Source organism: Podarcis liolepis, assembly GCF_965112155.1.
Source record: "Podarcis liolepis genome assembly, chromosome: 2".
Taxonomy (NCBI): Eukaryota; Metazoa; Chordata; class Lepidosauria; order Squamata; family Lacertidae; genus Podarcis; species Podarcis liolepis.
The window spans coordinates 15,170,636-15,186,940 of NC_139555.1; the positions used below are offsets into that span (position 1 = coordinate 15,170,636).

The 16,305-nt window shown below is 45.2% G+C and overlaps 1 protein-coding gene across 6 annotated transcripts; it reads right to left on the bottom strand.

The window, feature by feature from the left end:
* Positions 1-514: 514 nt before the first annotated feature.
* Positions 515-9,735, bottom strand: ATG101 (autophagy related 101). Of its 6 annotated transcripts, none has more exons than XM_083490552.1 (3): positions 9,664-9,735; positions 3,115-3,367; positions 515-1,755 (listed from the first exon to the last, which is right to left on the bottom strand). In XM_083490552.1, exons 2-3 carry the CDS (start codon positions 3,364-3,366, stop codon positions 1,351-1,353), a joined length of 657 nt encoding a protein of 218 aa, XP_083346678.1. In that variant the 5' UTR covers position 3,367; positions 9,664-9,735; the 3' UTR covers positions 515-1,350. The 6 variants fall into 6 exon arrangements, with proteins under 6 accessions (XP_083346678.1, XP_083346676.1, XP_083346673.1 ...); XM_083490550.1 differs by having other exon boundaries at positions 3,115-3,371; positions 9,664-9,684; XM_083490547.1 differs by lacking the exon at positions 9,664-9,735 and adding an exon at positions 7,638-7,860 and having other exon boundaries at positions 3,115-3,371.
* Positions 9,736-16,305: the final 6,570 nt, after the last annotated feature.

The following is a 16,305-nucleotide window of genomic DNA, read 5'->3' on the forward strand; positions in this document are numbered from 1 at the left end:
CATCAAAGTGCAAGTAGATAAATAGGTACCACTCTGGCGGGAAGGTAAACGGCGTTTCCGTGCGCTGCTTTGGTTTCGCCACATGACCTGGAAGCTGTCTGTGGACAAATGCCGGCTCCCTCAGTAAAGTAAGATGAGCGCCGCAACCCCAGAGTTGTCCACGACTGAACCCAATGGTCAGGGGTACCTTTACCTTTTTAAGGCTGCACATGTGTATTTCCAGGTTGATTTGCCTAAGAATGACTGTTACATTTGTACTGCATCCTTCCTCCAAGGGTGTTAGGCTGCCACAGATCAATTTCCTTTCTTTCTTTTTATTTGCACAGGAAGCCCCTAAAGGCAAACTAGGCTGAGATGATGATTGGTTAAGACTCAATGGTGAACTTTCTAGCTGAATGTTGGACTTTGAATCTAGGTTTCTTCTGCCCAACTCCATACTGGTAGACACTTTCCCAACCTTTTCAGTGTATGGCATCTGAAAACTATTATTGTATAGCATATACAGAGGCAGAGATTTGGGTTTTCTAATTTTAATTCTCAGACTATTATACATTTACGTTACACTGGAAAAACAAATACAAGTAATTGAAGATCCTTATTTTTAGAAATGCAAGTGCCTGACTTCCAAACTCTACTGAGAAATTGCAACTGTGGGGTTGATGAGGACTAGATTGGCAAGTTAAAGACAGCCCTTTGAACAGGTCTTTTGGACTTAGCTCTTCTTTGCAACCAGGATTCACAAGGAAAAAAATGAGTCTGCGGCCCTCTACTGCCCTAACCGACATGAACAAGACAGGGAGACTTATAATCTTATTCAATTATCCTAAAGTCAGAGGAGGGTCAAGGAGGAGGAGTGGTTTATCAGGATGAAAGGCACCCATTTTGCCAAGATAGGTAACCCCAGCTCTGGCAGATTTCCATTAACGAAAGACTCTACAGTTAATAAATAAAGGCATCTGGTCATGGAGAGAACCAAGCTTGGAGTTATCATCTGTCCTATATTAGGGAAATGCTCACGAAAAAATACACACTATTTTCTCCCATGAAGAGGCACACCTTCTAAGCTTGTAGAGCTAAGTCTAACAGAAAAGGGGGCTGAAGGAAGAATCCTGGTTTCCTTTTCTGCTGTGAGCGTCTGGGTTCCACGTAAACTGGTGTACTGAACCCAGGAGTCAGGGCTGGTTCTGTCTTTGCCCTGGAGATACTTGGAAATTAATCAATTAGAACAGGGCACCTGGATATCAAGACTCCCAGATTATCTGGGAGAAAATATGTATTTGGTGCTTTTGGACAGAAAGCCAGTTGCTCATGTTGCCTCTCAACAATGTCAGGTCTACAGTCTCATGGAGATCAGAGTGCCAGGGTATCCTTGATGAGGCGCCGCATGGTTGTAGTGACAGAGGTTCCAAGTGAGTCAGTGATCTGGTAAGCAATCTTGTACAGGTAGGGCTGGACATCCCGCAGCCCCGTATCAAAGACATTGTCCACCTCGGATTGGGTGGGCATCTTGGGCAGGTACTCATGTCGGTTCATCACTTCTACAATGTTGATGATCTTCTCACAGAGCTTCTCACCAACCTTCTCACGACAGATCTGCCGCTCCTGCTCATTAGCCAGGCTCACCACGTTCACTTTGACCGTCCACACTTCCCATGGGATACACTCGTCAGAGAACGGCCACCGTGATTTCTTCTTCTGGTAGAACTCCAGCGAGATCTGGCCCATCCCATCATTGCCCGAGTTCCGCAGTGCATCCTGGGAATACAGAACCACCAATGGACATTTTGCAATGCTGATTCCCAAAGACCTTCACAACATACAGTGGTGCCTCGCAAGACGAAATTAATCTGTTCCGCGAGCCTCTTCGTCTAGCGGTTTTTTCGTCTTGCGAAGCAACCCTATTAGCGGCTTAGCAGATTAGAACTATTAGCGGTTTAGTGGCTATTAAAGGCTTAGCGAATTAGCGGCTAAAAGGCTATTAGCGGCTATTAAAGGTTTAGAGGATTAGCGGCTAAAAGGCTATTAGCGGCTTAGAAAAAGGGGGGAAAGCGGAAAAAAATCGGAACACTTGCAAGACGTTTTCATTTTGCAAAGCAAGCCCATAGGGAAAATCGTCTTGCGAAGCAGCTCAAAAACGGAAAACCCTTTCGTCTAGCGGGTTTTCCGTCTTGCGAGGCATTCGTCTTGCGGGGCACCACTGTATAGAAATCACTGCTCCCTGTATTGAGAATCGTGCTGTGCATCCACATTCAAGGTGGATAGACAGTTGTATGGCCAAAATTTCATACGATCCGAAAGCTTTTCAGAACTCTGAAGATCAAGCACGTTTTCTTGACTTCCAAGACTGAGGATTGCTCAAGGCAATATTTGCTAAAAGGAGTTAAGTCTGGTTCTAGTCATCAATCGGCTGGATGGTTTTACACTATACAAGACCCTCTCTTTCTACATTCATTCCAGTTCTTTCCCTTCAGCCCTACATGGGCATTGTCATTCACTGTGCCTGGCATCCATTTTACTTTCTCATATATTACCAAATTTCAAATTTAAACATCCTACTGCTAAGTTACCAGAATGCAGATTAAAAAATATGTCTTCCAAATTATGTACATTAATTGATAGTATGTGGGAGTTGTATGATAGAAATCTAACCCAATTCCACTGAACAGTTGAGCAAAACAATGTGCTTATAAAACTGGAGACAGAACTCCTTGGTGTCCTAAATCCCCTTATTTAAAAAGGGAACAACTATCACCCAGCCATGCTGTACAAAACACTTGTTAAGATATGTGGAGAAGCATTCCATGCAGACATGGGGACAACTGCAATAAAGACTTGCTGGACACAGAAAAGGAATGGAGTTCTTGAGCAGGTTTATATGGGACGAGGTGATTCTGCAAACTATCCAGTAGCAGGCTATTTAGGAAAATGAGCCTAGAAAGAACGTGGTCACCAGTGAAGGTGGCAAAAGACCAGCGTCACATGTTCCATTCTCTTGGTCACTGCCCAAACCTTGGTGGCTCAATTGCATTTTGGAAAAATTGAAGTTTTTGAACCGTCTTCATAGGCAGTCTCATGTACTTAAAAAAATAAACAGTGAGTAATAGCAAGCATTACCTTGAATTCCCCAACAGCTTTTCTCAATGCCCGGTCAAGCTCATCGGAAGTAACTCTAACATAGGTAAAATCAATGAAGTCACAGTCAACATCTTGTGTGCCGACTGTCCCAATGGAGTATGTCCCTTCTTTCTTGTAGTGGAACTTTCCTGTGCTGCGATGGAGCAATATGGTGTGCAAAACGGCGAGCATCGCTTCTTCAATCTGGCGCCCCTCCACTGATATCTCCAGTACCTCTGAACGGCAGTTCATCCTGGCTTTTGCAAAGGAAAATAGATAAGCTGCCCTCCCATTAAAAAAGCAGTGCAACCAAAACCGAGAATGGCAATATTTATGGAGGGTAGGAATACCCCACAGCAAAGTGTCAAGCTATGAAAGTGAACTGAGATGGTTTTAAATGAAAATAACAAGCCTGGGATAAAACAATTGTGCAAATGGGAGAAGAGGGGGATTTTGGTGGTGAAGGAGAATAAAAACACTTGATTCATTTTCTTTCTCTGCAAGGAAATCAAATTATCAGTTTAACACAAAGAACAAAATGGCAACACAGATTTGTTTTGTCGTCTTTCTTCCACATCAAGAATGGAATTCCAACTCCAAACTCTCTTTCCCTCAGAGAATTATGGACACTGTAGTTTACCCCTCACAATGTTACAATCCCCAGAAATCCTTGACCGAATTACAATGCCCAGAATTCTTTTGAGGGGGGAAACGTGCTTCAAGTGTGACTTAAATGTAGACCTTAATGTCAAATAGCAGCTGACTTCAAGCAAGTGTCCAGATTGCCCTCTAGTGGTTTCATGTGTGGCTTCAGTTTGGAACTGCACCTGAATATGCTGAATTTCATTGTGGAGATTCCTCGGTGATCATTTAGCAATACTTCTGCTAGTAAGCTTAGATTATTTTTGTTAACAATTCAGAGGTTTTATTATAATGAGAAACAGCACTGAAAAATAGCTTATTTTCCTTCATCCCTTTAATCCATGCTTCATATATTTTAATCTGAATTTTAAAATATCAGGAACGACACAGATATAGCCAGACTGTAGGCTTCCTATCTATTCCTGATTTAATATTAAAATTGAGTGTGGCTAAATAAGAAACCATTGCTTGAGTCCCCAGAAGGGGTGGGAGAAATACCCTGGACTTTTGCTCAACACTTCTAAGTTCACACAAAAACCTAAGTAGAATTAAAAGAAGCACAGATTAATCCTGTGAAACTAGCTTGTGCATACCATCCTCCCTGAACTATCCTGAACAGTCATGTGAACAGTTGCCCAGGGAGTCTTGTAGGAAGGTGCTCCCTAGGATGAACAGAAAACAGAACTTTTGTACTTTTTAGAGATGTGCAGAAGAGGGAATTTTGGAAGGTTCAGCAGTTCTTACCTTCATAGCACTGCCTGTGCAACGTTGTATAATAATAATAATAATAATAATAATAATAATAATAATAATAATAATTTATTTATACCCTGCCCATCTGGCTGGGTTTCCCCAGCCACTCTGGGCGGCTTCCAAAAGAATATTAAAATACTGTGATACATCAAACATTAAAAGCTCCCCTAAACAGGGCTGCCTTCAGATGTCTTCTAAAAGTCTGGTAGTTGTTGTTCTCTTTGACATCCGGTGGGAGGGCGTTCCACAGGGAGGGCGCCACTACCGAGAAGGCCCTCTGCCTGGTTCCCTGTAACTTGGCTTCTCGCAGTGAGGGAACCGCCAGAAGGCCCTCGGTGCTGGACCTCAGTGTCCGGGTAGAACGATGGAGGTGGAGACGCTCCTTCAGGTATACTGGACCAAGGCCGTTTAGGGCTTTAAAGGTCAGCACCAACACTTTGAATTGTGCTCGGAAACGTACTGGGAGCCAATGTAGGTCTTTCAAGACCGGTGTTATATGGTCTCGGTGGCCGTTCCCAGTCACCAGTCAGGCTGCTGCATTCTGGATTAGTTGTAGTTTCCTGGTCACCTTCAAAGGTAGCCCCACGTAGAGTGCATTGCAGTAGTCCAAGCGGGAGATAACCAGAGCATGCACCACTCTGGCGAGGCAGTCCGCGGGCAGATAGGGTCTCAGCCTACGTACCAGATGGAGCTGGTACACAGCTGCCCTGGACACGGATTTAACCTGTGCCTCCATGGACAGCTGTGAGTCCAAAATGACTCCCAGGCTGCGCACCTGGTCCTTCAGGGGCACGGTTACCCCATTCAGGACCAGGGAATCCTCCACACCTGCCCGCCTCCTGTCCCCCAGAAACAGTACTTCTGTCTTGTCAGGATTCAGTCTCAATCTGTTTGCCGCCATCCATCCTCCAACCGCCTCCAGACACTCACACAGGACCGTCACCGCCTTCACTGGTTCTGTATACAATCCTATGTAACTAATTTATGTAACAATGCATTTTAGGAATGACCATTTTTTCATAGAAAATACAGGGGCAGCAAATGTTCCATTATGGAAAATATTTCATGCCAGGTCGCTGCCTGAGCCCCTTTAGAAGCAGTCAAGCATGCAAAGAAATCAAGCAGAAGCTCTACCTATCATTTCATCTGCATGCCAGAAAAAAAAATTAATGTGCTTATCCTTCGCAGGTCAGCAAGTCAAGTAAAGTACACTCTCTAGGTTGTGATCTGACAACTTGAGAAGCTATACTGAGCTACTTGGCAAGATTGTTGTAAAAACAAATAACATAGTGCATGATTAAAGCAAGGTTGCCAGAGTAAGTGGGAAACCAGCATTCAAATCTCTGCTCAGTCATTAAGCTCACTGGGTGACTTTAGGACAATCACTACCTCTCAATCTAACTTACCTCACTAGCAGTGGCGTAGCGTGGGGGGTGCAGGGGGGGCCGGCCGCACCGGGCGCAACATCTGGGGGTTAGGGTTAAGGGGCGCAAATCCACGGGTTAGGGGGCGCAAATTACTTGCCTTGCCCCGGGTGCTGACAACCCACGCTACGCCACTGCTCACTAGTTGTTGTACAGATAAAATGGCAGAGGAGAACCACGTACACCCTGAGAAACTCAGAGGAAAGGTGGGATATAAATGTAATTAATTGTAATTGTGAGTTCTTAACAGGTGCCATTTAAGTACAGTGCCAGATTACTCAATAGGCATGTGCTTAGGGCAAAAGCAACACAGCCCTCCACCCAAAAAACCCATGTAGGCATTTTTAAAAGAATATGATTTTTTTAAACCCTTAAATCTGCCATCATGGGGGAAATCAGAGCTTTGCTAGACTTCCTTACTCTCCATTACACTCTTCCCCCATTTTTCTGTTCCCTTTTTATTACTTATCTAAAACAGGGGGCGTCCTAACTAACATATACTTAAATAAATACAAGAAAATTAGATCCTTTCATGTGTTGCACATGCCATACACACATGCATGTTGCAGCACACATAGAAGTTCTGCGTCATTTTGAAAAGCAACATTTCATTTTACAGCTTAGTAATATATATATTTTTTGTTTCGAATCACATATGGCAAGAGCAGACCCTGCCCCCTGACATCATTCAGACCCACTTAGTTCCCCTATTTTCCAGCGACAGTCCCAGTTTCTGATTTGATCCTGGAATAGCTTGCTTTTCCTTAGAATGTCCCTATTTTCATCAGAGAAATTTTGGACATCCCTATTTTCATCAGAGGCATTTTGGAGGGTATGGAGTTATGTGACCCCGATGCAAAGGAGATACAATCTTTAGAAGACATCTGAAGGTCGGTGGTTCGAATCCCCGCGACGGGGTGAGCTCCCATTGCTTGGTCCCTGCTCCTGCCAACCTAGCAGTTCGTAAGCACGTCAAAGTGCAAGTAGATAAATAGGTACCACTCCGGCAGGAAGGTAAACTGCGTTTCCGTGCGCTGCTCTGGTTCGCCAGAAGCGGCTTAGTCATGCTGGCCACATGACCTGGAAGCTCTACGCCAGCTCCCTCGGCCAGTAAAGCGAGATGAGCGCCGCAACCCCAGAGTCGGTCACGACTGGACCTAACGGTCAGGGGTCCCTTTACCTTTTTTTATTAATAGTGAAATAATTATTAAGCTCTAACTTAAAATGATTTTTTATTCATAGCAAACTTAATAATGCAAACACATTGGCATTTGGCAAAAACAAAAGTTCCTTTAGAAACGCAATTTACAAAGACACATAGTCTAGTCTCTTAGAAACTTGCTATTATAGGTGTAAGTATATGATGCAAACTGCTAATAATTATAAATAGCAGAATGTAGGCACCCTATATATAGTAATTAGCAAACCAGTGATATTTTGGCAATGTACAGCCAGTTCTTCCCCCTTTAAATTTTTTTGGGCCCCCCAAGAGAGCGAGGCCCTAAGCTATAGCTTGTTTAGCTTATACGTAAATATGGCACCGCTCGCCCCTTACCAGTTTTGTGGCTTATCAAGGCGCCATCAAAGGCCACGAAGCCACCGGCGCGAGCGGGTGGCGACGGTTGGTTACCAAGGCAACCAGCAGGCCGAGGGGAGGCGAGCTGTCCCCCAACCCCCCTTTGAGAATATGAACTGGAGACTCACCTGCCTCAACCGCTGATGCTTCCCAGGCCGAACAACTTAACCCTCGGACCAGCCCAACTAAAGGTGAATGGGAAGGGGGGGGAGACCTATAGCCTCTTAACGCAAGCCGATGCTATTCTTCCTGCCGCATCCTCTGAGATGTATGTAACGATAGAGGGGTTGTTACCTAACCGATGCAGCTCGTTTTAGGCGTGGCTTCACTCCTTTCTCTCTTCTAGGGCTTTGGGAATGCAAGCCTCCTCCTCCCCCCCCGTCGCTCGTGGTATGTTCCAACAAAACAAAACGACGCGCAGCGAAAATGGAACGTCACAAGGGCGCCACTTCCTGGTCCTGCGGAACGGACCAAGCTCTCTGCTGCCATCTATAGTTCCGGCGATGGGATCGTGCTGTCAATTGAAAGCTTTGGGGCTTTAAAAAAATACGCACTTATGTATACATTAAAAATACCTAAAGTTTTTTTCCCCCTTTTCAAAATCCGTATAAGGACTGAGCTCTGTGTTGCCACCTATAGTTCCGGCGACGGGATCGTGCTGTCATTTGAAAGCTTTGGGGCTTAAAAAAATACCCACTTATGTATACATTAAAAATACTAAAGTTTTTTTTTTTAAAAAAAAAAATCCGTATAAGGACCGAGTCCTGTGTTGCCACCTATAGTCCCGGTGATGGGATCGTGCTGTAAATTGAAAGCTTTGGAGCTTAAAAAAATACCCACTTATGTATACATTTTAAATATCTAAAGGTTTTTTTTCTTCCCAAACTCCATATAAGGGCAATGCCTTTATTAGTCCAACTATTCAATAAAAATGCAAACAAAAGAGCGTGCAAGCTTTCAAGTTTTCCAGAATCCATCAAGCTAGATGGTAACAATCCAAAGGAGGGCGGGCTTCTGTACAAAGTTCAGTACAAAGACATACCACCGTCATTGCCCGCAGCCTTACATTCCAGTAGATTTATGCTTTTGAGGATCAGGACATTGGGGGTGGGAGGTTTCCAGTGATGAACCACACCTTGGGGTGCAGTCCACACTGGAAACCGCTTTTGCTTATGAGGCATCACTGTGCTGGTACTTTTCTCAAACGCCATTGTCACGATGTATTATACCTTGTTTATAATGCCGTTCCGTGCCACGTGCAATTGTAAAGCGGAATAAAAAATGGGAAGTTCTTAGTTCGCTGCGCTGTCTTTATGACGCAGTGTGAGAAGTGAATCTTGCATGCAAAAAACCAAAACCACTTGCATGCCCACGTCCACACACAAGTCATGCAAGTTAACGGGCAGAATTCTCTCTCCACTAACATGCACAGGAGAAGGGGGGGATGAGGCTGAATCCGAAGAAATGGCTATGGGGAGGGAAGAGACTCTTATACACATCCTATCATCCTTGCTGGAGAGGGTGACACCCTGCCACAACACACACAACCCGCGTTGTTTCTGGCAATATAAATCCCCTTCCCTTTCTCCACCTTCAGTCGCCAGTTAGTGGCTACTAGACCTCTCATAATTCTAGACCTCTCTAGTACTAGACCTCTCATAATTCTTTTGAATTATGGTGCTGGAGCAGACTCTTGAGAGTCCCATGGACTGCAAGAAGATCAAACTTATCCATTCTGAAGGAAATCAGCCCTGAGTGCTCACTGGAAGGACAGATCCTGAAGCTGAGGCTCCAGCCACCTCATGAGAAGAGAAGACTCCCTGGAAAAGGCCCAAGGAGGAGGGGACGACAGAGGACGAGATGCTTGGACAGTGTTCTCGAAGCTGCCAGCATGAGTTTGACCAAACTGCGGGAGGCAGTGGAAGACAGGAGTGCCTGGCGTGCTCTGGTCCAGGGGGTCACGAAGAGTCGGACACGACTAAACAACAACAACAGACTTCACTCTCCCAAGTACAAGTTTTCTGCAGGGTCCTCCAGAAACAGCTGGGAATCGGGCAGGGCGGAGGGAAGCCCACCACCCTGCTAAGAACCTGTGGGGAGGGGGCGCCAAAAAGGCAGGCCTAGCGCCACAAGAACAGTACAAGTCCATCTTACGTATTCAAACTTTGCGGCGGCGGAACGTTGCCACCTGTCCCTCGCCTGCTCAGCCGGACACTTCCGGTCACTGGAACGGAGGCGGAAGCTGAAAGCGCGCGCGCGCTTCCCCCTCCGAAGAATGCGCAGGCTCAGAAAAGGGCGCGCGGCGTCACCGGAAGAGGCGGGGCAGAGAGAGGAAAAGAAAGAGGAGAGGGAGAGAGAGAGAGGAGTTTGAGCGGGAATTCTGAACTGCTTCCTCGGAGCTGTAGGTTCTGGGCGGAAGTGGAGTACAGTATTATTTCTGATTTATTCTCTGACTTGGGAGGGTCTGAGGGCTTTCGGAGTGCAGCATGAAGTCTGGATCGGGGAAGGAATGGTCTTTAGGGTAAGGTTGCCAGATTTATTTCAATGAATCCCGGGACACTATCAATCAATTTATTTATTTTTTTAAAGAGGAAAAATGTTATATAAAAAATAAAGAAGTAATAGCTTCTCTTCTGTGGTCTCCTCTGTTGCGCGGCCTTCCTCTGGGTCCCGGCCTTTCTTGGAGCGCTAGCCGTGCTCCCCCCCTTGCACTGCGATCCCCTATAGTCTTACTCGGGAGTAAGCGTTAACAGAACCCCCCCTCCTCCTGCTGCTGCCCTGCCCGTCTGTCTGGGCGTCTCCTGCGCAGGGATCGTCCCGTGGCCGCCCATCCCCACCGTACTTACCATCCCAGGCCGCCCATCTGCGGCCACATTATCCTTTATTTTATCATATCAAAATGATCAGACAACAGCAAAGGTTGCTAGGTTTATCGAGGGTGCAGTGAGATTAAGGGCCACTATCTAAACGATAATCATAGTCATTTGATTGCCCTTTTTACCCATTGTTGTCTAATAATAATAGTATTATTTATACCCCACCCATCTGGGCAGCTTCCAATCAAGTGTTAAAAACAATACAGCATTAAATATTAAAAACTTGCCTAAACAGGGCTGCTTTCAGATGTCTTTTAAAGACAAGATAGCTGCTTATTTCCTTCACATCTGAAGTTCCACAGGGCGGGCGCCACTACCAAGCAGTCCCTCTGTCTGGTTCCCTGTAACCTCACTTCTCACAATGAGGGAACCACCAGAAGGCCCTCGGCACTGGATCTCAGTGTCCGGGCTGAACGATGGGGGTGGAGACGCTCCTTCAGGTATATATTGCTTGTTTTATGTTGCTATGGCCGTTGGCTAACACAAATAAAGTTTATCTATCTATCTGCACTGTAGCATGCCCAGTCAGTGGGTCTGGGGCAGAGCTGGCGGCGAGCAAGCGGGAGGAGGCACGCTTGGGCCAGATCGTCCACAATGGCCAACGACGAGCTGGCCAACAAGCTGAGCCGCCGCTTGCAAGTTCAGGAGCACAATGGCGCAGCCGCAGCTGCCCAAGCACCACCCAGAGGCTGAGCCGATGGCCTTGGGAAGCGGTGCTGACAGCGAGCTGAGCCCAAGTTGCAGTGGTGCACCAAACTCAACGACCCTGCGCAGCTTTCGCCCAGCAGCAGCGCCCAACACCATGTCTTCAGCCGCTACTCCGAGTCCCTATATGATGTGTCTTGTGTGCAACACATCATATGGGGACTTCCAGCGAGGCAAAATGGCGGGCATCACGGTAGCAGGCAGCTCCTGAAGCTAGCCAGAGCCAACTGCGCTACCAGGCTGCTGAGACTGCCGCTGCTGCTGCCATGTTTCCTGGGGACATTAGATGAAATCTAGGGACATTCTGGGGATGGAATTTGTCCGGGGACAAATTTGCAAATCTGGGGACTGTCCCTGGGAAACGGGGACATCTGGTAACCCTACTTTAGGGTGGAGAGACAGTCACTGGTAAGGATATAAAAAAGCACCATTTTCTGTTCTGATCTGTGTTAGTTGCATGCAGTCGCTAGAACGTGCCACAACATCATCCAAGTGACCTCAGGGAGCATTTCAATTTCAAATATTCTGATAATTTCTGCTTTCAGTTAAGTATTTCGATTTTTGTTAAATTTACTTGATGGGAGGCAGTCCACCCATGGTTGGAAGAGACCAGTGCTATTTTTTCCAATAAACGAGGTGCCGGAATTCACCCTGAACACACCTGAGTGGTGGTGCCAGAACTGAGTTCTGGTGATTTCTGCCAGGAAAAAAAAAGCCCTGGAAGGGACCCTAACAATTCAAAGTGTTGGTGCTGACCCTTAAAGCCCCAAACAGCCTCGGCCCAGTATACCTGAAGGAGCGTCTCCACCCCCATCGTTCAGCCCGGACACTACGCTCTAAACATTCCATTCCTCTGTGAGACGCGATGGACCAAAAGTACAAAAGTATTGTAGTTTTCCAAGAGCATTTTGTGAGCACTGTTGATGGGTTGGAGAGATTATTGTTCAAAGGAAATAGCAACATAAGGAAAAAGGCCTTCCAGCTACATTGTGCTGCCACCAAAGCTCAATTCATCATTGCTCTGATAGCCAAGTATTCTGCCTTGGGACCTGTGGCAAATGCTCTGCAGTTCTAAAATCCTGCACCTGCTCCATTATTCAGAGCACATCAAACTGATCCTTAGACCAATAACAACTCTCTGCAGTGATGCAGAGCAAGTTGCTACAGAGCTCATAGAGGATGTCTACAAGATTGCTGTGGAAGTTGGAGTGGAATTGGTGGTGTCAAGATTTGTTGGAAGACAGCAACATGGCTCCAGCGTCCAGCCCTTTAGATACTGGAAGAGATTTCTAGTAATTCCTTACTTGAACTCTTTAGTGTCTTCGTTAGAGCAACATTTCTCAGAAGAGCATTCACCTGCCTTTTCAATTTTGGCTCTACACCGCCTTATGTTGGATATGAGCGTTCAAGATGAAAGCCAAGCAGTTCTCAAGTTTTTATAAGTTGCAAGACTTTGACTCCAAAGCTGAACTATGGTACTCCATGTGACAGGAGAAGAAACTCAGCAAAGAGCAATTAAAAGAGCTGAACATAGCAGACCTAGGAAAAGAGGCGGAAATCTTTTACTCTACAACAAAAAAAGGCGCTGCTCATCTCTCTTGTTCAGCCATGCACCGCCTGTACCGTAGAGCTGTCGTTCAGTACCTTGCAGAGAGTAAAGACCTGGCTAAAGTCAACGATGAGAGGGGAGCATCTTAATGGGTTATGCTTTCTGAGTGTACACACAAAAACTGCATTGGAAAAAAGGAATTTGAGAGAAAAGGTTTTCAGGAAATCTGATAAAAATTATTTCAGTTTACACTTGTTTTAAATAAGATGGAAAAAGGCGTGCTCTTTGTAATTTTGCAAAATATGCTCATTAACCACACGAAAGGTTCTCCCTGATGTTAATTTTTTATATAACTTCCTGGTTTTCAAACGACTGAAAATTTTGACAGATTTTTCTGAGCACTTGGGGTCAAAAGCAAGTAATTTAGAACAACTGTTGTTGAGACATTTCATTCCGAATCTGCTAGACAGAGCCAGACAGAGGTTGATGACAAGAGGGTGCCCCCCCCCCCCGCCAACATAAATCCTGGCTACGCCCATGCAGCCTCTGACCTCTAGCTTCTGGGGAGGAGTAGAGTATTATCTCTAACTTCATTCTCTGATTTGGAGGGTCTGAGGACTTCTGAAGTGCAACATGAAGATCAGAGAAGGAATGATTTTTAGTGTGAAAAGAAGTTCACTGGTAAGGATGTAAAAAGGCATCTGTTCTGACCTGTGTTAGTTGCATGCAGCGGCTGTTTACTTTCTGCTGCAGTTCAGTTTCCAACCGAAAAACCCCAACGTTATTTGTTTAGCTGTCCACTTTATGTAATTAATTGTATAATGCCACACAGCAGTCATTTAAAAGCAAAGGGAAACTCCAATGCAAGTGGCGGGTGGGGGAAGAGAAATCAGTTACATATCATTTGCAGACTATAAACAACAATGAATACAGATTCTGTTTGCTGGATTAATTTCTGTTCCAGACATGGGTTGAACTGGCAATTTCCTCTCCTGTTTCGTTTTGAATTCTCCTATGTCTCTAGTCACTGGCAGCCAAACTTGTGAACTGTTAACCATGACTGGAAAGCAGTGGTGTCCAAACTTTTTTCAAAGAGGGCCAGATTTGATGAAGTGAGGGGCTGTGGTGTTGTTGTTTAGTCGTTTAGTCGTGTCCGACTCTTCGTGACCCCCTGGACCAGAGCACGCCAGGCACTCCTGTCTTCCACTGCCTCCCGCAGTTTGATCAAACTCATGCTGGTAGCTTCGACAACACTGTCCAACCATCTCGTCCTCTGTTGTCCCCTTCTCCTTGTGCCCTCCATCTTTCCCAACACCAGGGTCTTTCCCAGGGAGTCTTCTCTTCTCATGAGGTGGCCAAAGTATTGGAGCCTCAGCTTCACGATCTGTCCTTCCAGAGGGGCCGTGAGGGCCGACCAAAGAGCCAACTAAAGTTGTTGACCTTTTAGGATTGAAGTTGTGGAGGTTTTTTTAGGATTTTACCCCAGGAAATAAACTGCCACAGGGGCCGGATTAAACCAACCGGCGGGCCAGATTAGGCCCCCAAAACGGATTTTGGACATGCCTGCTGTAAAGTAGTAGAGACATTTTACTTATGCAGTAGGGGGGGAAATATCATGGCTTGCATTTTGAGTGCAGCTACTTCTATGCTGTGCTCAGTGCGGAGGCATAACAAGACAGGTGACCTCTTTTGCATACATACAAAGTCCTCAAAACAGGGCTATAGACAGAAGAACAAAAATTAATGGCGAGGGCTAGTTAGCCTACTCACCTTGAATTTGTAAGCCCAGCATCAAAAAGGAATGTGAATTAGCCCAAAATAGGCTTTGATACAAATCAAGGAATTTGATTTTAACTCTGGGGCCTCCGCTCTGGAGCGTATAGAACAAGAATGACCCTGAGCTTGTGCAGAGTGACAGCCTTTCACTCATTATGGATCAGCTTCAGCCAGCCTTGTGTCCCCCTGTGCTTCAGGAGAAGTTTTCCTAGGCCATATGGTGTTACTCTGAATGCTTCTTCCATTAAAAAAATTGGGGTATTACCCCAACGTTTGAAATAAATTCTGAGGATTTTAACTCATTTCTAAAAGATATTTATTAAAGTTTTTTAAAAAATATAACAATGAAAATGAGCAATAAAAAGAAACAAAATACAACATAAAAACAGTTTAAAAAACAAATAGTTTTCCACAACATATCTTCCTTACACTTATTTCCCCAGACCTCCTCATACCTCCCTTCTTTGAATTCCACTTCAATTTGTTAGTTCAGCAAATCCTTACCATTAAGCTTTTACCCATTTGTAAACCTTTTTTTTTCGTATCTCCTAAAGCTTTACAGCTGGAAACCCCTTAGTTTCTATCCAACATCCTTCTAGCATTCATTAATTTTACAATATTTCTGTAAATAGTCTTTAAATTTCCTCCAGTCTTCTTCCACCAGCTCTTCTCCCTGGTCTCGGATTCTGCCAGTCATTTCTGCCAATTCCATGTAGTCAATCACCTTCATCTGCCATTCTTCCAGAGTGGGTAAATCTTGTGTCTTCCAATACTTTGCAATGAGTATTCTTGCTGCTGTTGTAGCATACATAAAAAAAGTTCTGTCCTTCTTTGGCATTTAACTCATTTCTGGTCTGGATCTGCACTTGTTGACATCCCCGAGCACAGGGTGAACCAAATACTATGTATTATTATTGTTTGGGTCTAGCAAAGCATCCTAGGAAAATGGGGAAATTATTAGTAATCTTGGAGATTAGAGGGTTTTAAATTACTATTGCATACATTAATTCAACAGTGCCGCACAAATTGCATTTCCCTTCACCTCAGCCTGACCCAAGTTGATTTGTAATGGCCTCTGTGATAATAAGGCCATTTACAACTCGATGCTTTTATTCGTAGACATGCATGTGCATAAAGTGAAGACCCAATTTAGTGTGTCTAGCCTGATGTGTATGGCCCTTACTGTCTCCCAATTGCTTTCAGCAGCTGTCTGATTACCTTGCCGGATCAATGTTGCTGACATGGACCGTGCAAGCGTCTTGAAAGTGTGCTTGTGACAGGAATCCTTTAAAACAGAACTTCCCCATTGCACCTGCCCAAAAGCCAGGCCCAGCGACTAGGCTCCACGCCAGGCTTAGAGAATAGTCCCTTGCATAATGGAGTACTACAAAGGTTGTTTTCTGCTGCTCCAGAGAAGCGGACACGGAGCAATGGATCCAAACTACAAGAAAGAAGATTCCACCTAAACATTAGGAAGAACTTCCTGACAGTAAGAGCTGTTCGGCAGTGGAATTTGCTGCCAAGGAGTGTGGTGGAGTCTCCTACTTTGGAGGTCTTTAAGCAGAGGCTTGACAACCATATGTCAGGAGTGCTCTGATGGTGTTTCCTGCTTGGCAGGGGGTTGGACTCGATGGCCCTTGTGGTCTCTTCCAACTCTATGATTCTATGATTCTATGATTCTATGATTCTACATTCTCTGGTTAATCTGCCTCTGGTCCAAGAGTGAACAGAAAGATCAGCAATGGCTAGAGAAAAACACAATGTGCAAAATGTTCCCTCTTTATTAAACCACTGTGATCTGCTGCTGTAATAAGCAGAGCAAAATAAGCTGGGATTTCCAATTTAGAACTAGTTATGACCATAAATTAGAGGTGGTGATGGTAAGGTAAA

Coding starts and splice junctions, on each gene's coding strand:
- ATG101 (XM_083490552.1), bottom strand. CDS start 3,366: ATGAACTGCCGTTCAGAGGTACTGGAGATATCAGTGGAGGGGCGCCAG. Junction 1,756..3,114: donor AAGCTGTTGGGGAATTCAAG/GTAATGCTTGCT, acceptor CTGTATTCCCAG/GATGCACTGCGGAACTCGGG.